This window comes from Pithys albifrons, chromosome 3 (genome assembly GCF_047495875.1).
Source record: "Pithys albifrons albifrons isolate INPA30051 chromosome 3, PitAlb_v1, whole genome shotgun sequence".
Classification (NCBI taxonomy): domain Eukaryota; kingdom Metazoa; phylum Chordata; class Aves; order Passeriformes; family Thamnophilidae; genus Pithys; species Pithys albifrons.
In genome coordinates, this window is record NC_092460.1 from 7,107,661 (window position 1) to 7,133,980 (window position 26,320).

At 41.5% G+C, this 26,320-nt stretch overlaps 1 protein-coding gene across 19 annotated transcripts in view; it reads left to right on the top strand.

The window, feature by feature from the left end:
• MAGI1 (membrane associated guanylate kinase, WW and PDZ domain containing 1) overlaps window positions 1-26,320 on the top strand; it is a 336,793-nt gene that overhangs the window by 288,932 nt on the left and 21,541 nt on the right. For 13 of the 19 annotated variants that reach the window (XM_071550294.1, XM_071550297.1, XM_071550298.1 and 10 more), the window contains 4 exons: window positions 10,572-10,603; window positions 17,389-17,605; window positions 23,377-23,454; window positions 26,120-26,211. In XM_071550294.1, the coding sequence (XP_071406395.1) occupies window positions 10,572-10,603; window positions 17,389-17,605; window positions 23,377-23,454; window positions 26,120-26,211 (419 nt within the window). The remainder of the gene's footprint in view (window positions 1-10,571; window positions 10,604-17,388; window positions 17,606-23,376; window positions 23,455-26,119; window positions 26,212-26,320) is intronic. The other 6 variants (XM_071550300.1, XM_071550311.1, XM_071550305.1 and 3 more) reach the window with 1 other exon arrangement.

A 26,320-nucleotide genomic window follows, 5' to 3' on the forward strand; every position in this document is an offset into this window, starting at 1 on the left:
TAGAGAGAAAGTGAGTCCAAACTGCATTTAGGACAAAAATCACAACCTGGGAATAATCTAATGGTTACCACAGAGCGTGTTTACCAGTGCCAAAGCTTGTGGAATGGGAAGAAAAGTTCACCGTTTCCAGCAGTGTTTTCAGTTCTGGTGCACAGAGAGCAGAGCTTTATACTGAGGTCTTTGTCCTGTGCTTGGATCTGTAGGAACCCCTGTCAGCCCCATCTCACTGAGCACAGAGCTGCTGGTACCAGTCATCCTGCATGCCACCTTCATGGTGGGTTTTCTTACTCTACTCCCCAGCCCACAGTGTTGTGACAGCTCCTTCCCTCAACCCCCAGAGCACAAGTAGATCTAATTCCTTCCTGCCCTCTGGTGTGCTCGACTCACCTCTCCATTTTTGAAAATCTCATTTCAAGTGACCTCCTTTTACTTCTGTAAACCACCACCAAAGCTCCCAGTACCTTCGACTCGGGTATCTTCCACAAACCCCTTGCTGAATCTTTCAGCAATTTGTTGCTCAGCAGAGGTTATTTTGAGCTGAAAATTACCTGATATGTAGTTCAAATAATACCATACAGAAATAACAGGTGGGGGAATATTTGTGATTCATAGCTCATAGGCACCCCTCACTGGTTAGTAAATCATACTTAGAAAATCAGAATTGTATTATGCTTAAAGAAATACGTGTCCATGTGTAATGCCAAGATTTATTTTTCAAGTTCATTACTTTGTATTCTGGGGTTATTACTGTGTAATTCCAGAGTTACAGATTTCCTGATTAAACCTGGGATCTCATTTGGCTTTTAAAAATATATCTTCAGTCGCTTCCTTTTGTTCATTTTTTTTCCTGTTTCCTTTAAGGCGGTTTGCCTGGAAAGAAGGGAATCAGATTAGTAAAGTTTGTAAGTTGCTCTTCCCCCTGTGTTAGGAATGAAATGAAATGTTTTTAAACTGGTTTACAGTGTGCCTTTTCCATTTTCTGAAAACAAACAATCCCAGTAAAAATATATTGCTAAAACTCATGTGCAAGGAAGGAACAGGACTGGGGGAACCTTTAGTTCAGAGTAGCTGCATTTTTTTTTTATTGCCAAACCATCAAGTTACTCTTTGTAATTCTCTTCTCTCTGTTGAGTGGGATTATACTATAACAAGGCCTTAAAAAGCTGATGAGACTTTAAAGCAAGTTTAAAGCAAGTTTGATGTCACATTTACTATTCTCTTACAGCCTTATTTGATTAGGGACTAGTATATCAAGGAGCAGATACAAAAATCAGTTGAAGTCAGAAGAAGATGAAATAAAGGAAATGTTGCAGGTTTGGGTACTTTTAATAAGAAGTTTGAAGTTTGTACCCCTGATTAGAATTGCTAATGTGCATGTATTTCAATCCACTGTGCAAGTTAATTTTCCTGTAACAGCTCGAGAGTGTTAGATATGCCTTTTTGGGACAATGCTGTGTATTGTTATGCAGCACCATACACTGATCACTGGTAATTGGTTTTGTAAAGCAAGCGAGCAGAAACTTGTTTTCTCTTTGTGATAAAAATAAGCCGAACTTAACATTTAAAATCAGGTCGTCTTATAAATAATGTAATATTTGGGGATTACGTGGTGTTTTTCTCCTTCAAAATGCCTTACAGGTGTTAATCTTAGTGACATTAGCCATTTGGTTTTGATGATCTGAATTTGCAAGGTTTGGGATGACTCTGCTTACCAAAAACACAAAGCAAGGAGTTTTGGTGCTGCTGAAGTGCATGGCAAGGCTCCCATTAGACTCCAGGAGGCAGCAGGGTTTCACCAAGGTTTTGGATGCCTGCAAATGCCTCCAGCCACAAGGAATAATTGCTGGTAGCTTGTTCAGGCACCAAATAGTTTGATATATGTTACTAATGTCCATACAAATAGTGCATTTGCGGTAACTAATTAATTGGCATTATCAAGTCCTGCTGGAGTTTCTCAGTACAAAGCATCCAGTTGAAATAGTAAGTGACAAATTCAAATATCAAAAAGCCCAAGTGTGCAAAAATCTTACTTTAAGCTCACTAAATTCCAAATATAAAAACAGCACATCAGAGTTCTTTCTGTCTTTTTGTTTCAACCCTCTAGTATTCATATCCTATTGCCTTTCCTGAACTATGGGAGACCAAGGAACTCTAAAAAAGCACATTGTTATATGAAAACCTGATTCCAAACCCAGCAGCTTTATAATATTACAGTTCTGATAATGGAGGAGGCTTGGTGCTGCTGGTATACAAACATTTTAATGGCCTGCAGAATTTCAAGCTGTTGCTGGTGTGATACATGTGAAGTGCTGACACTAATCTGTTAGTCATTCGAGGCACAAGTGTTTTCCCCTCAGCTACCATTCATTAACTCCATTTACACTGATTCTCTCCTAGAAATGAGTAAGTAAATGGAGAGATGCCTGTGAAATCTGCTTTTCGGGTCAGCATCAGCTTTACATGAGCTGCCCTGCATTTTTGTGGCAGCATGGCCTATCTATGCTATAGCTTCTGTCCCCCAGATATATGTGTCATCTGAGCTCCAGAGTTGCTTGAAAGTGTAAAATAGGGTACAACAGTTGCTGATTCATTGTTTAGCATTTTGTTACACATTTTGATGAGTTTCAAGGGTTGGTACAATTTCCTAAAGTTTTGAGCTATTTCATTAAGGGTGCTTTAAGATCAGGAGAAAAACCTGTACTTTAATTATTAAGGATGTGAACAATTAACTTGTTTGGAATAATGAAATAATGTCAATTTTGTGTAGTCCTGCATGCTGACAGCACATTAGTGGTGGTGTGCACGTTACATGCATGGCTGCCTTTCTGTGGCAGGGAATCCAGATCTGCTTGAGCATCAGTAAGAAAACCAAAGCATTTTCTGAATGCTGGAAGAAAAAAATGGCTGAAATCTTCTCATCAGGGCATTTTATTGCCCAAACCACTTTATCTTGCAGAAAACACTAGGCTCTGAGATGAGAACAAAACAGGCAGTTGCTTAGTAAATGAAGGATGAGACCATGAAAACTCTTCCTAAAGAGTTTTTCCCCCTCCCTAGCTTGAGATTTTTAAATTTGGCAATTTTTTTTACCCTTATGTTTTGATTTGGTTTTAGTATGAAATGCTGAAGTGGTATAAGTGGAGCAACTCAAACCCACACAGTGCTGTTTTATATCAAATGTGATGTGATGTAACACAAGGTGGCACAGCAGAACCTAACAGTGTGCATTAGATAAGGCAGCCTCCCACATCTTCATCAGGATTTGCACAGCAGGAAATGGAGCAGACCTGGAGGTGTGCAGCAAGGAGTGTTTCATTTCACTCAGTTTTTCCTCCTACCCTTGCATACCACCTGGGTGGCATTTTGGTGTGCATGTACTTGTAAATAATGAGTTTTTATCAGCCACATTGCAGGTAGGTGCAGTAGCTGCTGCCCTGATTTGGCATTGTAATAACAAGCCATAACAGAACTAATGAGGTATCAGAAATCCAAGAAAGGTCTTTGTTTATCACAGTAAATAAATATGTTTGGAGAGTCATTAAAAGCATAGCAGGTGGGCAAAACTGAGGAGGAAGGATGGCTCTGTAATGGACTAGTCAATGGTTTTGTTCTCAAATGGATTGGTTTTAAATATCTATCCACCTGTTTGTAAGTCTCTCCATTCTGAATTTAATTTTTTTTCCCATTCTGCATTGGGGTGTTATGTTTATTCATTTTAAGGTTTATTTTTTCTGAGTCAGACAGTTTTTTATCATGGTGGTAATAACTAGGAGTATACCAGCTTTAAGACCTTGTTAACCTCTGTCTTTTGTGCCAAAAGATCTGCAGTGTACCATGAGTTGGACTGAGAAAGTCGGAAGGACTTGTAGACCAGACAGACTTGGTAGAGGAGGCTGAGCTTCAGGGAGGTGACACAGCTGGCTAAGGGTGCTGGGGCAGGTCAGGACCCTGTGACTGGGGGTACATGAAGGTGATGATGATAGGGATGTGCAGGTAAATACCGATTTAGTTTTGTTTTGTTTCCATCTTTCAAGGTTAGTTTCTGAGATCTACTACTAAGTACTTGGAATTATAATGAGTCACTGATTTCTTTTAATGGAAAACTACTTTAAAACTAATAAAGTTATTTTTTGTGAACACATCTGTAGAACCATTGTCCTCTAGTAAAGATTTTCTGTCTTAGCATGCCATATGTGCATTTTCACTCCGAGGTCTGAATCTGGCTAAACATTCTGTAAGTATTAGCTTATTACTAAGGGATGTTATTTATTAACAGCAAAATCAAGTCAATGCCAAGAGGGCCCTATTTGGAGGCATCCCCTTTGTGCAGGCTGCTCTCCAAATACGAAATATGAGAATGTGCTATAAGCCACCCAGTCTGGGCATGTGGATTTACACCTCGTAGGAATGCTGTGGTAAGTCTGAAGACATGAAAAGCATAAATAGAGATGTGGCAGTAGCAGAGTATGGTTTCTCCTCTCCAGTGTTGTCTGTACTAAGCTTGGAGTGGCACATGGGATTGGCATTGAGATGCTGCTGCCCTTTGGTACCTACATGGTCATGCCACAGGACAGGCAGCTGAGGAGAGCTTTGTACTGGACACCTTCAAAGTTGCAGCAAGCCCTAAAAATTGTGAGATGTGTTCCAGAAACAAAGCTTGTCAGTCATGGATTTTGTGAGCCTCTGGAAAAAGAATAGGTACCCTCACATAGCCACAAGTGTATGCTGATGTATATGAAAAATAGATATATAATACTTGTGCATACACACACCTATCTATGTAAGAAGAACATGGGGAGTCTCTAATTACATTCTGGTGGTTAGCTTCTGAAATTTGTGAGATTTTAGAAATTTAATGTCTATGTACATATTTGTTTAAATATTAACCAAGATTTTCCTTTAAGCGTATGACTCCAACAGCTCGAGCTTTATGATAAGCTCTTCCTTTAATGAGCTTCAAAATAAAAATGCAGGAACTGCTGACATACTTTCAACCATAGGCTAGATGGTAATTGTCGCACTAATTCTCAATCTCTTTATTATCTTACTGTCTTGGCATTACCTTATATATATTACTGCATAGTTAAATTTATATTTTCCTAGTAATTAAATAGCATTTTATTAGCCTATATCTTTTTCATCTCTTCTAAAATCAATTCTTGTTTGAGATGCTGAAAATATGACTGAGACTTTAACAAGGAGGAATTGTTTTTAGCATCCTGACCAAAAATGAGTATTTGAGGCTAATACAATTTCACATCCTTAGAGAGCATCTAGAACTGAAATTCATGTTAATGGCAATAATGTTCTATGCCTCATTATGCTTCTTGTCAGTGACAGTGTGTTAATAATGCCCAAGATGATCTCTCCAAAACATTGCTTGCTTAGCATTAGCATTGAACATTAGCATTAGAAATGTGGCATTTTTCACTGCATTTGGTAGTTACCAAACTTGATTTATGGCAGGTCTATATTCCTGCAGTGTAAATTATTCTCTTGCTTAAAGCTTGTATTGCATAGCTAATTTTTTTGCTAGTGCAGTGGCACTCTTGTTATGCAAATCATGATGACAAGCAGAAAAGTTGGACAGGGACAGGTAGGGGATTTCTTGAGGATGCTCCTTATGCCTGCATAGGTTTGCCTCTCTTGCCGCAGGTTATTCTTGTTCTTCCTCCAGTCTGAAAAAGATCAACTTTCATCTACTTTTTTAGATAGTATTTGTCCTTTATTAGAAATTCTTTGGCACTGGATTATACAGAATCAGGAGGATTGCTTTGTCACCACCAACCTCCTGTTCCCTGCCCCCCTGGCAGCACTAATGGCCATTAGCATTAATTATTTAAAGTTCCTTGTTTTGCACACAGAAAGCAGTGATCAATGCCCAATGCCAGGTACATGGTTGTGTACCCCCTGACTCTGGTACTTTACCTAAACCTCATTTTTCAAAGTGTCTGTTTTCTTTGATACAGCCTTTGGTTTTTATTCAGAGCGGTGTAAGCACTATTTAGAAAGCTTGAGGGTTGGTTTTTTTTAGGCAGGAACATTTTCTCTGTAAATGTTAACCTTATGACACAGTCTAAAATATTTTTCTTGTGTTTTTATTCATCTCCAACTAATTTTCAGCAGTTGTGCATTCTGGGCTGCAGACAACATAATGGCAAAACCTAACGAGTGACCTTTCCACTTAGACTCACATATGGCTTATTCTGCTGTTAGATATGGATGGTCCACAAGGTGTCCATGTTGGAATTGTTAAGGAATTGGGGAAAGTGAAGATCCAGACACAGCTGTTCTTTTCCTTCATAGGCAAAACCACGCCAAAACTGAAAAATGTTGAGCAGTATTCACAGATGTTCTAAATCATAAATAAGATGATAGTCTGGCTTCCAGAATGGCTCTTAGCAATTCCACAAGCCTTTGTCCTATGGGTGGATTGTACAAACTGGCACTGAATTGTTCCAACTTCTGTTAAAATCCCATCAAAATATGTACTTTTGGGGGGGGGGGGGGTGAAGGGCAAAGTGTTCACACCAGCTGACCTCCACATGTCTGAGCTGTTCAGATGGGTTGACTGGATGACTCCTATGGTGCCTAGAGATAGATCTTCCTTAGGATTCAACTTCAGATAGTTTTGATCTACCATCTCTAAAACGTGGGGCTGTGGAGCAGGCATGTTGTGTCTGGTGTCCATTTAGGTAAATTTTGAGCATTTATGCCCTGGGCTTTCACCAGAAGGAGGCCCAGGCTACAGTGTAGTTTTGTAGTCACACATTGCATTTGTATATGCTCAGTAAAGCAGAATTTGCAGTGTGATGTGTTGCCTACCCATGTTAATTAGATTTCATAAAGACAAAGAAGTTGAGAAAAAATGTTCCTATAAGAGTGGAGGAGCATTACATGTTAGAAACAGCAACACTTGGGGTCACAGTTTTGTCCCTTGTGTTCTTCCATGAACTCATCGTAGGGATGGTTAAGAGACCTTACATCTGCCCAGCTCCAAAAGTTGTACCACATAAATAAGACTGCACAATTAACACATGCCAAATAATATGAAGTAAGCTGAGTTGAGGCCTTAATTCATGGACCACTTCCCTCACAACCTAACACAGTGTCACGCAACAGCAATACAGCTCCTGATGGGTAATGGCATTAAGAGTGCTGAAGTCATGCTACAAAACTTGCTTAATGATTTGCATTTTTTCCCCATGTTACAAAATGCAGTTGAGCAGATGGATGCAGCCAGCTGTACATAGAGCTGTAGGGAGTACTGGCGAGAAAAGAGAGAGGGTTTTGTTAAGATAAATGTAATAATCTCTGTGATAATTAGTTTAATTTAGATCCTTGCATCTGACTCGGTTTTGACTAACCTTGTATGAAGCCTTTCTTGTCTTGCTGACGAGTCTGTGGATTTAGTTTGATTACAGTCCCTTTTTTTTGTTCTTGTGGATTGCTCACTGATCACTGATATTTTTCATTAAGCAGTTGCTTTATTGCATTGTTATTTAGAGGGGAGTAATTTGTGTTTTCTAATTAATTTAATTCCAGGCACATTTAGTAAGTAGCTACAATAAGCCCGTTCAAGGGGTTTTAGGTCATATTGACATTGTTTGCCAGATGTGCTTGTTTGTTTTAAAACATTGTTAACTCTGTGATGACAACAGCCCCATTCAATTGCTTGACTCTTTCATCTTCTCTAAGCTCTATCTCCAAAACTCCCCAAAATCAGAGGAGGCATTTCAGGTACTAGTGAGAGATATCCATGGGCATCAAATCACAGAGGAATTATACTGCAAACCTTGTCAATATAAACTATTACTATTCTAGTATCAGGTTTGAGGACAAAGCAGGGACAAGCCTTTTAGCTTTTCTTAGGCAGGGCTATGAAGCCATTACTCCAGCCACTAAAAAGCTGGACAATGCCAAAAAGACGCAAACTGGGTGTTAAGTCCATGCTTGGCCCATTTACCTCTGAAAAATTTGCAGTGAGACTCCAGGGGAAAACAGGCAGCCAGGAGGATGAGCTTCCAAGCAAGGTATGGCATGAGCAGTGATGAGACACGTTAATGGAATCAAAAGATGAATATTGTAATTCATAGTTGTCACTATCCCAAATTCATAGGCTTGGGCAATTTCTTTGCCAGAAGCTTTTTGGAAAAGCTTGGCATTTTCTCGCTAGTGGTGCTCCCAGGATTTGGGGGTTATTCAAGCTCTTCGTGTTCATCACTGTTAAGTACTGTATCCATTCCATCATCTGAGCATGAAAACTACCCATTATACCTATCATTTGCTCATTTGGCCTGCTGCGTCAAGAGCTGGTGTTCTAAAATGAGACCCTAATTAGATGAATAAATAACATTTTCACAGGGAAATGTACAGGCAGGTTATTCCCCTGACTATCAACTTGTCCCATGAAAAACTACTAACATTTGTTAAAATGTTTGGCAGTCACTTATTTTGGTAAAAAGTCGATTACTGCTTGTTCTGCAGCAAAGTCTGGCACAGAGTAGTGGCACTGTAAGATACATCAACTTCTGAAGGACCAGCCAGACTATGGTCTTGATGTGTTTTTCGTTATTTATGGTTGCTACAGCTAAAGTTAATGACAAACTTTGAAGGAAAAGTTTGTTCAGTAGTTCAGACTTATTAAATTTTAACGTTTAATGCTTGTGATGGAATAAACTGAATTTTGTGACAAAATGAACCAACAGCCCGGCTGCATTTCCACTTTATATTTTGGAGGGAGTATTTAAATTGCTCTTATATCTTTTCTGTCTCATGCTGGTGTGTTAAGGGTGCATGTGTGCACAGGGATATGTTCTACCTATTGATTTAATAGGAAAGAGCATCTCTTGGAAAGGGAGAGTAAACGTGTGTGCATGCATGTGGAAGGAGGGAGAGAGAGAGGAGAACCTCTGTGTGTGTGTTTATCTCGATGATAAATGATGCCTGTTAAAACTGTGGCTTGCCATGAACGTTATTAGTGCTTTCCTCTTTAAGTGTAATATACAAACACAGTCACATCAGCAGAAATGAAGCTGCAGTCTTGATTGTTTAGTTCAAACAGTTTTGATGTTTCATTGTCCCTCAATCAATCAGTGCCTGGAGCGATATCAGCTATTGGCTGGGAATGCATCAGAGTGATATGCAGAGCACAGATATTCCTCAAAAGCTTGAAAATACTTCATTTAAAATACTTGTTACAGTATGCATTCCAGTCTGAGAGCAATAGCAAAGTGAGCACTGATCATAATTTTTTATTGTTCATCTTCCCTATTCAGAACTAACATCTCCCAAATTACTTTAAAATAAACATCTTCCTTGATAGATTTGCAATTCACTTGCATCACTTATTTTATTCTCTGTGTAAAAGTTAGATGAGGGCATGGGTTTTAGAATAAACAAAATGCATAAAGTAGAAAACGTAATGCGGCATAAATGCCACATAAATCACATGCTAAAGACAAAAAGCAGATTTCAAACATCTGAATTACTGAGCACTTAATGTGGATTGTAATCTGTGTTTTGGTTTATGTTTGTTTCTAGAGTGTCACACAGAGCAAAATGTGGGGATTTTCCTCTCTTCCAACAGTGGTGGAAAAGGGAGGTCCTTTTCCTGCATTGTAGGTAAATCCCCGGACAAGTGTTTCCTTTGCTGCTGGCAACTGGGCTATATGCACAAGTAGTTGATTGAAATCTCTCTTGAGTTCTCTTGCTCATCACAGAGCTAGTAAGAGACTGCTTCAAAATGTAAAATTGTCCTTGAAAAAACCTTCCCTGGTGCCCTCCCAGTTGTTTCTTCCTTTACATCACCTGCAACCTGTGTAAGCCCCCCCCTTCTCCAAGCTCCTGAGCTTCCCCCCGGGGGTCAGGGCACTGGCAGTGCTATTCTCAAGCCGCAGCTCTCTGAAATTGTAGCTAACAGATAAAATTTCAGGCTTCAAAGTGTTACACTTAGGATGGACAGAAAGGAAAAAACATGTGTTTTCTCAGTAATATTCACATTTTTAGCCATGAAAGCTTGTTCATCCTCATGCTTTTGTTTTCCTTTGCTCATCCTGCACCTCTTGGCTCAAGCCAGTGCCCATTTTTCCATTCCAAAATCAATTTCTAGCGAAATACTTTTTAAAAAATCAACCTGTTCCCCCTGCACCTCCGCGATTGGTCCGATAAAATCGCCGAGGCGATCGCGTCAAAAGGAAAGAGCCTCGGCTTAATTGTGAGCTGAGTCTCCCATAATCCAGGGGAGCATTTGAGATTCTGCCCAGGCGCTGGGTTTCGGCAGCCGCTGAGGGCTGTGGGTTTCTCTCCCAGCCTCCCGGCTGCTGCAGCACAAGTCAGCATAGCTAATGCAGATAGAGCTCTCCCCCCGCTCCCTCGTCCCCGTCTCTCGCTCGCTCTCCCTCTCCCTGCGCTTTGATTCGATATGAACAGACTGGTAACTCCGATGCGAGAGCGAAAGCTGACATAACTCTGCAGATGGCTACGTTTGGATGATACACCTAGGGATTTTTCTTTAAGGGAAGGTAACGTTTAATGCTAATGTTTATTTTTCCCTTGTTGCCTTTTTTCAGGACTGCCGGTCCCAAAGAAGAGCCCAAAGTCGGTAAGCACTTTTGAGCTACTATTTTTTGTCTGTTTGTCTGCTGTGAGGGAGAAAGGCATGAGTTTGGCTTGTTTGCTTTGTGGGTCTTGATTGTTTTAAGTTGTATTTCTGTGCAACCGTGATTACCTTGCACGGCTCCTGCTGCACGGGGAGATGAGAGAGGAATGCAGGACGGGAGGGGGACTTGTTTGCAAATAAAGCCTCAGGTTTACAGATCCGCTTCTCTGACAGATGAGCTTCTCTGTCGTTTAACTTACCGAAAAAAAAGCTATTGTTTCCTTTTGGAAAGATGGGAGGCTCCACCTTCTCACCAGATAGCAATTCCTGTCGGGTGTTCATAGGCACCAACCTTTTCCATTAACTCCCTGAGTTTTCTTGAGTACCCTTGGCTGAATTATTAACTGAGTGGGAAAGCATGCACCTTGTTGAGAGAGACAAAGCATGAACAGAGCATGATTACAGTTCCCAGGGAATACAGTCAGCTGTCTGGGTGCTTGCTCTGGAGGCATTTTCATAGTAGAATTGTGCTGCAGGTGTAAGAGACCTTATTTCTTTTTAAAAAGCAATGACAGAACAGTATTTTCTAGTCCCCTCTGATCTTATTTCCATATAAAGCTGTTACCTGGATGACATGTTAGCTAGCAGCACGGAAGCCGTGATCTAAAGTATCATTAAAGCTCCATGCATGATATTATGGGAGAAATTAATGTGCTATTTGTATGCAACAAAAGGAAATGTTTTATTTTTAAAGGAAATTAAATACTTAAATCTGAAAGTTTGCAGTTTTCTGTTGAGAGTGAGGGAAAGACAGAATTCTCTCCCAGGAGCTTTGGGGAAGCAGAGAGAGTGAGGTGTTTGCCGTGTTGTAAAATGGTGTGAAACTTCACCGACAGTCCGTGATGGGTGCCAAAACCTGCAGCTGGGCACAGCCCACCTCACAAACCTGGGCAAGAGGTTCATGAAGAGGCTGAGCAGAAGGCTCTTGCTTTTAGCACGAACTCTCTGTTCATCCAAAAAGAAAGCCCTGAAATAATTAATGTGATTCTGATGGCTTAGGGCAGCGCTGATTAAAGTCATGTGAGCCCAGGCCTCTACCATTGTCAGCTCGCATTAATGTTGAGAGGCAGAAGTGCGGGGTGTGCTCCCTCGCAAATCACAGCCTTGTCAGACCCTGCGTGCTCGTTGCTGTCATACGTGGGGATTATTTCAGCCTTCGGAAAAACAGAAGCGAGTGTGTAAAATACATACGCGTCTGGCACGTTTCTATTCTCTGCCTCCAGTTCTTCCCCTGGTCGGAGCAGGATTGGCTGCACGCGATCTGGACTCCGACTTGTATCATTAAACCATCCCTAATCAATGAGTCTTGGTCTTTCCAAAGCCTGGAGGCTCTTACTCTGCCACACACACATTTGGCACCAGGTGAAGCAGGATCCTGCTGTGTCAGACACCTCTCTGGTTGACAGCTATGCACTGTAAAAATCTGAGCAGCATCTAAATCCATGTTGGGATAATCCTGCTTTGGTGAACAAAGAGGCTGCTTACAAACAGGTGTAGCTGTGCAGCAGCAGGTTTCTCCCTACTATTTGCTTTGAGGAGCCTGTCAGCATTGGGAAAGCAGTCTCATTCCCCAGTGTGCCTCTCCTCAGCCCTCTCACTTTGCCCTAGGGTCCCTTCAGTAATTTTTCCTATGCTGCTAGGCGGTGCTGTTGCCTCTAAAGTGCAGGATTCACAAAAAGCAGAGCCTCCTGTTCCCCCTGCCTGCACACGGGATCGTTGGCAGCAGCAATTAGCAGCGATGTTGTGCACTGCCGCATTGTGCGGCAGCTTTAATGACTGACCGCTCCTCGGAGGCAGAGCCGGCTCAGCAGAGCCACTTCTTCATCCCTGGGCACTGGTGACATGCAGGGATTGAGCATGGAAACCTGGAACAAAGTGCATTGGGCCATCCTTGTGCAGAGGAGGAAATTGTCCTCGAGGCTCTCTGGGATGGATTTACACAAACTCCAGAGCTCATGTGGCCAAGGGGATGGTCAAAAGCAGCAAAGTGGTGGTGTTGGAAACACTTCCCTTCTTCAGTTTGTTGGAGGGCTGCTGCTCAGCTGTGGAGTACAGAGAGCCCGACCTGACCCTCTTGGCCATAAAGATTCCTGCACATGACAGGTGACCACCAGGCCTGTCCCACTGGCATGCTCCCTGACTGGAATGCCATCTCACTGAACTCTGCCCCAGTGTTGCCCAGGGATGCACTGAATCCCAAGGACTCCCAGTTTGCTGCTGCACTGGCAGTGATGGGGTGAATGTGGATGCTGCTGGGAGAGCCTGTGCTGTGGACTGTCCCTGGCACTGCACAGCTGCCTGTGAGGCTGGGGGAATGTGCTGCCCATTTCCCCTGTGGCCTTCACTCAATGCATGGGTACTGTTTTCCAGCATTCCTTGTTAAGTAAGTGAGCTGCAGTCAGAGGACAGCATACATCCAGGCTAGGAGCAGTTGGCTTGATCTTAACTTGTCCCTATTCTTTGTTTCTTCTGCTGCATCGAGGAAGTCAGGACTCAGGTGTCTATCCTCTTCGGTTTTGCTCAAGAGAGGAGCCCTCTTGTTACCTCATATCCTTTCCCAAAGTCCAGACACAATCCCAACTTATTGCCAGTGGCTGCTGTTTCTCAAAGGAGTCCTATTTTTAGCTGTCAGCCCCAAGCCCCAATTCCCAAAAGGCCAACTTCAGGTTGTTGGTGCTGCCTGGCTGTTAGTGCTGGGGCTGTGACACAGCCTGGGAATATTTTTCCTACTCGATTTTCCTGGGCTGTATTTTTCAGCCTATGTGTATCTTCTCATAAGCTTTGCACATCTCATATTTTAAGGAGAGTTTTTCAGCCGTGGGGAAAGAGCCAAATTAGGAAAAAAAACCCTTTGCAGTCATACATGGGAATGGACATTTCCAAGTTTTTTATTCCCCTTTCCCTGACCAAAGATACATTTCCAGCAACTCTCTGTGCTGCTTGTTTGTTTTCAGTTTCCCATTGATTCTTTTTTAGATGAAAATTAATATTATTTTTGCGTTGAACAGCTAGGGATATACATTTTCAGTGTGCAGGTTCTCTAGTATATCAGTTTCCCCTGGAATTATCATGGTATAGCATGGATGAAACTGAACTTTTTTTCCCCTTTTTTTTCTTGTTGCTTGCATCAAAATACTCCACAAGGGGGCAAAGATTCCCATTTCCAGCTCAGTTTGCTTCACTACCAGGACCAGTTTCTCCAAAATGCTTTAGAGCACAAAATCTGCAGCTAGATCATCAGAAGACAAGATCACTGCAGGGGGCATAAAGTGCTAAGCTCTTCCAAAAGTCTGATTTTTTTTCCTTTGGATTTAAATAAATACATTGTCAGCATAGCTGAATTGTGGCCAAAAATGCAATTCCTCTGCACAGCCTGTCCCTGACAAGAGACTTGCCACATATTTTGGGTGGATCAGCAGCACTTGGGGCTCTGCCAGTGTCCTCTTTTTGTCAAAGAAGAAATTGGTTCCACAGCATCTTTGTACAACACATCCCTCTTCATTCAGAGACTGGCTTTTCTTCCGTGCCTTGAACTGCCATGGGAAAACCCACAGAAACTCTTCCTTTTTGCAGTTTTGTACCTTCATCTTCTGGTTTGCAGGATGAGCGCAGCAAAGTTTCAGCCACAGTGTAGGGAAGTTGGCACAGGCTTCTCAAACCTGACCTGGAGCTTGAGTAGCGCACAAGAGGCTCCAGCTTTCCATGTGTATATTTTGTTATAGCAGTAAGGGTTTTTATCCCATCACCTGTATTTAAATGTGCAGTCTACTTATATGGACTTGAGGTAGCCATCATGGTCTTGATTTCTAACCAGTTTTGGTCAAGTGTCTTTCTGGCAAGCTATTGATGTTTATCAGCAGCTCTGGAGAAGATCATGGGCTTCAGAGAGTCAGGGGTGCTCTTACTGACTCAGTTCAGTGTCCCATTCCTTTGGCAGCTATTGTCAGAAGTCAATACAATTCAGTTGATCTGCTTTACTTTGTTCTGAAAAACCCGATCAGCATCTCAGGCTGAGGTCTGAACTGCCCTTTCTGCAGCACTCAGTCACCAAACAGCCTCGTGCTCATCTGGGTGCAGTTTAACAGCTTTCCTGCCCATGTGTGTGAACTGAGAGAGCCAGACCCAGACCAGGAAGATCAACCCTAAAGCCAGCAACAAGACAGGAGATGCAGAAGCCATCCTTTCATTGACATGGTGGTCAGCTTATTTCTCTTGGGAAAACTCCACTTGCACCAAAACACAAACTTCATCTGAGCAGTCCCCATGGGAGAGGCGCTGCAGGGACCAGGATAATCACACCCCTGCAATTCCTCATGGCGATGATCTGCTGAAACTGCTACAGCATGTGGAAAGAATTTTGGCCTCAAATCTTGTTGGCCTCCTCTGGTGATGTGAAAGTCAATAAATATTGTCTTGAATTAATTTAATTACATATATTCATTATTGCCATGGTTGAGTTCCCCTTTTTCTAGTCCCCTCTTAAACTCTTAAACAGAGATGTTTCAGGCTTTTTGAAGAAGTTATTTTTTGGAAAAACAACTTTTCGTCTGAAGTTTTTTTCCCTGTTTCTTGAAAATTTTCAGTGTATTTGCAATTGAAACTGTAGTTTAATTAGAGATGGTTTTACTTGAGATACGCTGATACTTCCATTTGCAACCCAAATTGGAAACAGAATTCATAGTTTGTTCAGAATTTAAACCTTTCATATCACAAAGTGAAAGCACTTCTTGAAGTTCAAACTTTGTTTCTTTTTAAAGCAGAAAGTTTTCAGAGAGTTCTCATTATTTCTGCAAGGCCTGAATAAAGCTTCACATTTTAGTCCCTCTGCTCCACATTCTGTACCCCAGCTATTTCCAGTGAGATTGGCCTGAAGTTTCACAGGATGCTTGGGGTTATTTTAGTAGTTTGTCCAAACAAACAAACCAATCCAGATGGCTGGACTAAGAAATGTAAAATGTTTTGGTTTTGGGTGTTTTGTTTTGTTTTTTTTAAGTTACAACAGAATGATTATCCCCACCATAGCTGTTTTAAAATGGCTTCATTTAAAAACTGGAGAGCTGTGTGTGAATTAACTTCATTTACCACTTAAAAAGCTAAAAATGTTGAAAATTGGTTCAGATATTTGTATTTGAAAGTCTCCAGATGAGTAATCACAGCAGGTGTGCTTTGTTCAAAATTGCTTTAAAGGACAAAGGCAATTTCACATTCTAGTCAATCGAGATATCCTTTCAAAAGATGCTGGTAGTGGATCAACAACTCAAACGCAAGGCTGAGAGGTCAAAGTCATTTGGGCTGTTGGACCTGTTCTGTTTCTTTTCTCAGTGTAAACCTGAAATATGTGCAATTTAACAATAATCTGTTGGGGATTTTTTAAAACTTACGAAGAGGGCACTTTGTATTGTGACTTTCTCCTCTGTAATTAATTCACCCTGACCATGATGGAGCATTGGCTGCCTGGGGTCTCATGTTCAGAGTGAAGCAAGGGGTCCCCAGCCCTGGGGGCACATCAGCACCCTGTGCAGATCTACTCTGTGTTTGCCACTGGCTTTTCTCCCAACACCTGCTTGGTTTGCAATAGAGAACTCCCTGAAAGCAGAAACTTCTGTTGCAGTGGTTTTGGGTACCCTCTGCCAGCAGGAGGCTTTAAATTTCTGTCTGAGGTTTCTTGATGCAAGTGGCTGACCCCTTTTAGCTGGGAAATAGTGGATGTTGGAAAAACAACCTGTGGGATTCTATTTTTCCAGCCGACCTCTGTGTCACAGCAACCCCAGGAACACAGTGGAGCAGGTGGGAGATTACACTGAACCTTCATTTGAGCCCATGGTCATCTCAAAAGAGCACTGAAAAGCATTTGCTGAACAGTTTGGGGAGCTCTTGTTAAGGGAGGATTTTTCTGCATATTGAGTAGTACAAATCCTGGCAGTGAAAATGTGACTTGTGTTTCATTTGAGCACAACTGTTGTGAATTTGAGTTAAGAACTATGTACCCTGCCTGTCTAAATACTGAGCAGGCGGAACTCTTGATATAGTGCTTTGGAATAAGCCCTGACTTTTGGCAGACGTATTTTTTCCTGTTTTAATGTGCTCAATTCAAACAAGGAAAACAAACTGCAAATAGAGATTTTCGCATTTGTGAAGATCTGCAGGAATCCTGTGGATGCTCTGGGAGGCAGAGCCATGAAAAGGATACTCTGTTGTCCAGCTATTTCTAATGTGAGGGTTTGCAAGAGCTGCAGAGGAAAGGTAGTCTTGCATACTGAGGGCTGTGCTTGAATCTGATTCAGAGGGACAGTTTGAGTTTTCACAGCAAAATCTGGTAGTTTTTCCTTTTTCTTTCAGACTCAAGCTAGACCCTAATGTTATCTAAGTAGAAGGTTGTTGAGTTTTTCTGCCTTAGTGCAGGAAAAAATAAGTGCTCTGAAACTGGTAACCTGTAGTGAGATTTAGATCTGTCTTATGTGAGATTGAAAAATGCATATTTTTTATGATAAATAACTTTGGTTTGGATGTTTCTTTCAGTCAGTCTGCCTATCAGAATCTGTCATCGAGGAATTTAACTGTACCCAGCATTAACTAGTAGCAGCAAAACTGTGATTTATGTATTTACTTATGTGCATGCAGAAACCCTGATCAAAGAAGGGAGAGAAATTGATGGAAAACACCCACTCAAAGACCAATAACCGTCTGTTCTCTCTCTCTCTCTTTCCTCTCGGTTTTCTCCCTTACAGCAACCACTTGAAAGGAAAGACAGCCAAAACAGTTCTCAGCACAGCGTCTCCAGCCACCGCAGCGGGCACACGGCGAGCCCCGCGCACAGCACGCAGGTGCTGCCGGACTACAGCGCCGCCGAGGCAGCGCCCACCGACCAGCCGGACACCTCTGCGCAGAAAAAGCCGGATCCATTCAAAATCTGGGCCCAGTCCAGGAGCATGTATGAAAGCCGACGTGAGTATAAAGCAGGTGTGGTTGCTAAGGCTACGGCTCTGGCAGCTGCTCTCTGTGTATTTTCTTTGCAAAGAACTGGATCTTTTAGATTTCTCTTGAAAATGTAAGGCTTCGGTTGGTTAATTAGGTATCTGTCAATGATGTCTAATTGGTAGAGCTGCAGTTTCCTCTCTACTGAAGTCTGAATTTATATCATCTCTAGGGAAGGGCACTTAAAGCTTAATATGAAAAATCCCTTTAAAATTAAAGACCATCTTTCCCCCTGTATTTTTATTTTGCTTTTAAATTAGGCTGAAGGAGAATTTCCAAGTTTGTTATCTGGATCCTAAACTCTTTTCTGAGGTTGAGTCTCATTGCCTGATATGCATAGGAATTTCAGTAAGGAGGGGAAGTATTTAGTTTGCTGAAATTCATATCAGATGCTTTTCAGCTTCACCCTGGGGAGGAAAAAAATCCAGCTGAGCCCTTTTACTTTGACCAGAGTGGACACTTTAGCAATACAGATATCACATGCATATTGTAAGTGGCTTTTATGGCAATTAATAATCTGCACACTTGGCTAATAGTTCAGCAGGGTTTTGGCTCTGCTCCAAGACTATAAATGTGGTTTCAATCAGTTTCTTCTCTGCAAACAAAATAAACACATTGGTTTTACTTTAATTGCACTGCTGAAGATGATCAAATCTGTAAAAGCTTCTTTAGGAGTTTTAGGTTCATTTTGAAAGCCAACACTAACTTCAGTTACAGAAAAAGGAGTTTCAAAGTCTTTGTGCTATGAGAGTTTCACCTGCAGTTTGATTTTAATTGTGCTAACTGGAAATTGGTAAAACCAGTATGAAATGAATGTTACCTCAGCATGAAAAATGGTGGGACTGTTTTTTTTCTGACCAAATGAATCACTTTGAAGTCTCATATCATAGAAAAATTAAAATCATGAGTCACAGTTTCTTGGCTGAAGATGCATCTCTTTGGATTGAATGTCTCAGCGGTGCAGTTTGTAGGTGTCTCAGCTTCAATGCACTGCTTCCCTTCCCATCCCTTCCCAGGGATTAGGTGTACTGACCCTGTGGGCTCTTGGGCCAGATCATACTGATCTGTGAGTGCAGTGGACTGAACTTGTACATGGAGCTCATTGAAACAGGAAAAAAGGGCAAGAGCTGAGGGATAGTGACTCTTGCGGGCAGAGCTCCTCCTTCTCCTGCCCTGGTGGACAAGTCTGAGGCTGTTCCATGGCACTGGCATTGCCACTGCTGAGCTCTTGTGGTTCCCACTGGCACTGTGCTGGCATTGCCTCTGACCCCCTGCAGCTACTTAGCTAATTTCTAATTAACTGTTTAACTCTTACTAATTAGTCATTAGTATCAGCTTAGCAGCCTTAACTTCTGCCTGTCTTTCCTGATAAAAGCTGAGGCTGAGCTGGAGAAATCCTGGAGTGCGCAGGCAAGCAGTCGCCCTTCTGTGTCCACCTTCAACACCATGTGCCAAATCCTCCCTTTTTCCCGGATGGCTGAAGTTATCTTGGAGGTTTTATCCTTGTCTGTGACTGGTGTCCTTCCAGAGGCCTTTTCACTGTCTCTTGACTAGCTGATTTCTCACACCCCATCTTCCCCTGTGCCACAATCCTCACTACCTGGGCCTGTTGTTAAACTGGGATCTGCTACAACCCTTCAGCTTCCCCGTCTCACCTTTCTGTGATCCAACATCTCTGTAGTGGGGTTGATCCTCTTCTACTGCTTCAGTCCTTGTCTTCTACCTCTTCTACCAGACCTACTTGTTTGAACATCACTGCTTTTCTACCACCTTTTCATCCTGTTGCTATTCCTTTCCAGGAAGGTTTCTTAATTTCATAGAGGGTTTTTGAAGAGTGGCAGAATTGTGATATAGTCTTGTCTCCTTGTAAACTTGAAGTGTCCAAGAGCCTATAAATTTCCAGCCCTAAGCTGGAGTTGGGGACATTCCCCGGGGATTAACCTGTACTCTTAGCTAGTGACATGGCTTTGCTGCACCTAATGCAATGTGAAATAAAACAGGAAAGATAAGTGAAAAATGGAGTTGGACACGCTCTGTCTCCTGTCATGGTCTGATCCTATAGTGTGACTGGTGGTTTTATTTAGAGATCCATGGTCAGTTCCTTCTTCTTCTCTCACCAAGGTCTCACTTCTCACCAGTCTCATAAATGAAGGTTGTATTCTGCAGCTGAAATCTGGGTCTGCTGCCCTGGGAGCTTGGGAGGCTAAGCTATGTTTCTTTCCCTTTGTTACAAACCTACATCATCCCTCTGAGACTTGGTTCCCAGTGTTGCCCAAACACCGGCTGTGTGGCTCTCGGATCACTCATAGGGAGCTCTGCTGACACGGAGCGCCGGAACATGTGATGGGAGAAACCATTCCCTGGGTGCTACCATTTCTCTGTCTACTCCCCATGTGCTGTTCTTCATGTTTTTACCCACCTGCAGTTCAGTTTAACTCCAGTGTCACTTTTGGCTGGTGGAAATGCAGTCATATCATTGCTTTCTACTTGGGCACTCATTCGCTTTGGCTTTGGGTCTCTATGATATCCATAGCTTTGGGTGCTAGTTGTGATTCTCTCTGCAATTTTCTGATGAAGGTGTGAGCTTCATCATGATAAGTGAAGATTTAATGTATAGCAGGAGGATGCCACCCTAGTGCCACTGTTGAGGGTGGCTGATACATCCAGTAACCAGGCATTTGGTGGGTGCTAAAAGCCCCCGCTGCCCGAGGAGCCCCAGCTCAACTCTCTCAGCCAGGGTTTGCCCTCTTGATTGCTGGCCTTAAATATTAAAAAGCCTGGAAAGAGTTATAAAATGTTCTTTTGAGAGGCAGGGTTTTGAACCCCCAGCAGGTAGACTGTAAAACAGCAGCAACCCTTTATGTTGAAGTGTGTGATAAATTTAAAAAAGACAGAATTTTAGAGCATTAGATCATCTTAAGTGTTTTATTTTTTCCCATTTGTGGAATTGTTGAGCATAAAGAGAACATAGTGCAATTTTTCAAATGCAGCTGACACAAGATGAATTCATTAGCCCCAGCCCAGAAAGATTTTTTTCATCTAAAAATATTAATATAAGGAGGTTTTATTCAATAGGGTCATCTCTAGGATGTTTCTAAGAAGTACTGAATCTATATTGAACACCCACTGTCTTTTTTGCTGGGAGTGCATCCCACTGTTACTAACATTAACACTAAGAATGTAGACATAGAAAGCACAGGCAACATTTTAATTTTTTCAAAATTGGTAAAACACATTCTTCCTCTATTCGAGTTGCCTTTGGATCCGTATTTCATTAAAAAGACTGTGTTTGCCTTATGTGACCTATCTCACTGAAGCCACTGCCCGAGCAGAATTAGGTTCAAAAGCACCATCTAACCCATAACTGTGTTAAAAGCATGTGGTTTTTTTATTTACCCAGTGCATCTTAGTATCATAAAGTAATCCAATTCTTTGAGGGAAAGCCACAGGTGTTACCTGTTTAGGGGAATTAAAAAAAAAACAATAAAAATTAAGCTAGAATTAATAAGGCATAGCTAAGCAATGGCTCCATCACTGTGTCTAACCCTGGCTGAGTGGCAGCAGATGAGAACTGCAACTTTATTCCATAAATGTGGGTTAAAGTTCCTTCACGTGCAGCTCCCCGGGGTGAGGGGATCAGCCCTGCGAGGTGCTGAGTGCTTGGGCTTCGGTCCAGGGAAGCTGATTTTCAAGCTGTAAACCCAAAGGGACTGGGATGCTTTAAGGCTAAAGCTAAGCTCAAATGCTCTGCTGCAATCTGGCCCAGAGTTGCCAGTCTTTGCTGGATTAAGACATTTGAGAATAGGCAGCTTTGTGCTGAGTGAATGTGAAAACAGATCATTTGGTGGCGATAACAAATGCACTCTTTGCTGCTAAGTTTTAGCTGCCTGAGCTCCTCGTTATGGGTAACTCATTGCTGCTCGTGGGAGTTGTGTACATGAATCAGAGAGAAGGACAAACCCTTAAGGTTTGAAAACTGAAGCTGTTCCAAGATCGAGGAATGACACACGTGAAGAGCACTCAGTGAGAGGAACAGCAATTGAATGGCTTAGCAGAGAACAGCAATTCTGAAACCTTGCACTGTTTTATTGAAATATATTTTTATAATACACTTTTTATTTTTGAATGTATTATTAAACTTCCTTAAAGATTAGTGCAATCTGTTGTCAAATTTTTCTCATGTGGCCTGATTGCTTTGCAAAATACCGTATCCTACATATGGCCATCTGTCAAAACAGCAGTGACAAAATGAATTAATCTGAATTGCAGATGTGTTAATGAATCCCTTTGAAGGGCTTAAGCATTTAATTAAAGGAAAGCAGAACACGATAGATAATTTTTAAAGCTTTTAAAATATTCTAAGTTATCATTAATATTTGAATTTTATTTTCAGGCTCATAATTTGTTTGGTAGGATTTTTTTCTCCCCAAATCTAATTAAAATAATACAAACAGATCTTGACCCCAGTGTGTAGTGTTGACTCACCAGCAATTACATAGAATTAAAAGTATTTGCACAATGATACAAACATTAGATACTTCCTCCCTAAAATAGAAAAGAAAAATGCTCTCCAGAAGTTGCAGCTGCCTTCTGATCAGACTGACTTTCAAGATGATGTTTAATAAAAACCCTTTGGTAGGGTTATGTCCTTTTATTATATTAATAGTAGACAAACAGTTACAGTCACACTCTTGGGCACACAGATGTGTCCATGCCCTTAGGGAGAGTCTTGCTGAAAAGGACCATAGTACTCGTAGTACTCACAGAATGTCATGTGAGCAGCTGCTGAGCTGGGAGGGAGCGGGTCATGGGCAGGCTCGGTCATGGCATCACACCCTCCCCAAACCTCACTGGCAGAGCTCAGTTGTCTTGTCAAGAACGTGCCAAAGCCGTCTTTTGAAAGCTTACCATGTCACCAGAAAGGCTGGTTAAAGGGAGAAGGCAAAAATCCTGGAATTCTCTTGGAGCAGAGTAGTTTAGAAAATGGGTTTCTTGAAAATATGGAACCTCCTGAGATTTTATGGCTAAATCGCAGGACTTTTCAGTTCTGAAACTCTCCATCAGGTTCAGTGAGACTGTTCACTCTTAAATCCAGACTCATCCTTATATACTTTGTTGAAACTGGGCCTTAAACCTTTTGTACTTTGCCAAGCTATGAGTCACTGAAAGTGCTGCTGCCTCAAATGAGCCTGTGACTAAAGCAAACTCATACTGATCATTCTTGAATCCATCTTGTGTTGAAACTGATGTCACACTGGGCAGATTTTTTTTATATAGCATGTAAGGTAATTGCTAATGTTTGTATAGGAAAGTTTGATTAAAATTGCCTCTAATTAAATGCTGTGTTCATTGTTCATTGCCACATAGTTAGAATTTCTTTTAACATGAGAAAAATTATTTCCATGTGAAAACTGTCATGAGGGTGAATTTTTTTTTGTAGAAAAGTATATTTTAAAGTGTTCTTAAAGAAACTTTTGTTATGAGGGGGAAAAAAGAGGCTGGTCAAATATACCTGCATGCATGTGCATAAATGTATAAATTCTTATGTGTATTATATATCCACATGTGCACAGGCACGTGCAGATAGATGTGAATTTAGTATGTCATAATCCATAGTAGCTATAACCTTAAGAAATTATGCATGAAAGCCTAACATGATCCATAAAGTCACAATTAATTAAGTGAACTAACAAGAAAGCAGATACATTAAGCTTTGCAAAATTGTAAAATTAATATTACAGCTATGTCACCTTCGCCTGCAACTGGACTGAGCAAGGGTGAGAGAGAGAGAGAAATCAATTCCACGAGTTTTGGAGAATGTAAGACTGTGCCGAGAATGTATCTGTGTCTTGTGATGTCTTGTTCTGGTGTCATTGCTGCTCTGTGGCGGGGGGCTCTCCATCACCAAGGGAGTCTGGCAGGGCCATACACCAAGGTTAGCCACCAAGGTGCAAAGAACTTCCTTTACAATGTCCTGGCTGGCGGTGGATCACATAGGCGGTGGCGGGGTGGGTGTTTCATGGTCCTGTTCCATTTTATGATGGGGCTGCATCACTCACTTCTCCTTCCATTTCTCCTCACAGCTCCAGCAGAATTCTTCTTACCACCTTTGCAATGCTCTCCAGATGGCCTGGTTTCATTTGGGATGAGCACACTGGCAAATTTTACTCATTTGGGCAATGTACATGTTTTATCAAAGTTAGACATGCTGAAGTTCAGTCAAGGTACAGTGATGCAATGAATGACTCCTAGAGGCCATTTTTCATTCATTTTCTGCAGAGTTTCAGCACCACTATTTTTCTCTTTAAGTAAGGGAAGTGGTTTCTCTGAAGCTCTACTGAATAATGGGAAAACCTAAAATAATTTTCCAGTATGGAACCTCAGCAGGCCTCACTTCACCTGCAGAGAAGCACAGAGGTGGATGGGTGTTCAGGGCTGTGCCAGTGAATCATTGTACTGCAGAGCCAGTGCAAAAAGTGGTAAAAGGAGTTTTACTTGGTTTGTACTCACTCTGTGTAAATGTGTGTTGTCTGAACGTCTGTTGTATCTGTGTTCCACCTCTCTGTAATCCTTCCATTGGAAGGAGCATTTCATGAATGAACTGCCTACTTTGGGGATAGACTTGTGGGTTTTTCTTGCTTTAGTTTGACAGTGCTGGTCCGGCCTGGCTTGCTGTCCCTCCAGCAGCATTAATTACCTTGCTGGTACCCAAACCAGGGACATACGGCGTCATTCAGTGAGACTGGAGAGCTGACAAATGGGAAGGTGTTGAGAGATGCTGAGGAAACAGGCCCTGCTGAAGCTCTGCAGAAACCACTTTACTTCTGACAGATCCAACACACGCAATTAATTGATTGGTGCCAGCCTTTGCCAAAATAGCCTGCGAAGGGCTGGAGAGGCACTTCGGAGTGTGTCTGCTCGTCACGCTCCCCTCGCTGAAGGCAGTGACAAACACCAATTAATTCATTGTCTGAATTCTGCTGTTGTGCCACACGTCTGTAGGGTGGGCGAGCTGCCTTCACCCAGAACAGATGAGCCACGCAGGTGCCCAGCGTGTTCATCGCCCGACTGCTCTGTAATTGTGTCCGGACAAAAATTAGCCTCTAGTTCAGTAAGGGCACTGGTCTTAAGCCTAGTTTATAACTTCAGGTAATAAAATGTGGAAAGATTATATATAAAGCCAGTTTAAATGAAAGTGTCAAGGCAGGCATCTATACCTTAGCACTCACCTAGTCATTTAATTTTTAGTATTCCCAGATCCAGTTCGTATTATATTTTAATCCTGTTGAATCATTGAAGAGAGACCATCAGAGCTAACCAAAAGTCTGAACACTGAAAAGCACCAGACTAGACCCAAAACTTTGCACAATGGTCACAGACAGTGTAAATTCAATTAGGCCCAATCTGATGCTCACCAATGTCAATGGAAAAGAACCAGCTCGTAGATAAAGAAAACTAGATGATGTTTCATTAAATGTGCTGCATCCTGTGTCTGAGTAGGCACTTATTTAAATTAGATTCCTGAATGGTATATTTTGGCTTCTTTACTGAATATATAGGCAGCTGACTGATAAAGGCACAGCTTTTTATTATCATTAATTATAAATTTGGGGAGGGGATCATTACAAAATTAGTCAATGTTACACATACTATCCAATAAATATTAAATGAACCTGAAGTTGTCTTCTGATATGATTTAGTGTTAGCAATTAGTTTTGCATTTTTAAAAAAGGAATGAAAGCAAGCATGAGTAAGTTAATATAAAACATTACTGTTCAACCGCGCTTCAAGGTTAGTACTTCACTGTATGTAATATTCATTGTGAAAACCTTGCTGGTGTTCCATACTAATGAGTAGGTGAGGTTGGGCTTTTTTATATTTCCAGCTTGTTTCATCTCTTTGGTGGTTTTGCAGAGCTGGTGCATGAGCAAGTGAGAGTCAAGAGATCTGCAATTGTTTTGAGTGGAGCCCTTCTGATTTACACCAACTGGGGATCTGTCCCATAGTTATTTAAAGGAATGTTAGTAGACAGACAGCAAACTCTGCTTGGGAAAGTTAATTAAACAGTAGAAGTCATAACAAGTGGCTCTTTTGTCTCCCATGAAAGAGGAGGCAGCTGTATTGTTTCTGGCAGAGTAATTATCTGTTGTACATTTATTTATTGATGATTTGCAAGAGACTCTTGCTCTGGATAATGATGCTAATATTGACAGAAGGAGATATTGTAGTGATAAACAAATGGCAAGTCATAGACACCTAGAAAGTAGAAATACTGCATAACTTTTAATAGTGATTTAAATGAGAATCCTGTAGTATTTAAAAGTACAAATGTTTGCACTTATGTCTGAGAATTCAAGACCACCTTATTTAAAGGTTAAAATTGAGTAGCAGGTCCTTCTACACATATACCTGAGTAGTCCTGATCTGGGTATAAAGGTTTTCATTTTTGATTAAAAATTACAGGTTTTTCTTCTCTGTCTTCAGTTCCAGATTACCAAGAGCAGGATATCTTTCTATGGAGAAAGGAAACCGGTTTTGGATTTAGGATTCTAGGTGGAAATGAGCCTGGAGAACCTGTGAGTATCATGTTTTAACTTGCAACATCTTTCAGAATCATGGCAATAGCATGTACAGATGTACAGAACTGTGCTGTAGCATTATTTTTAAAGTAACTGATGGACTATA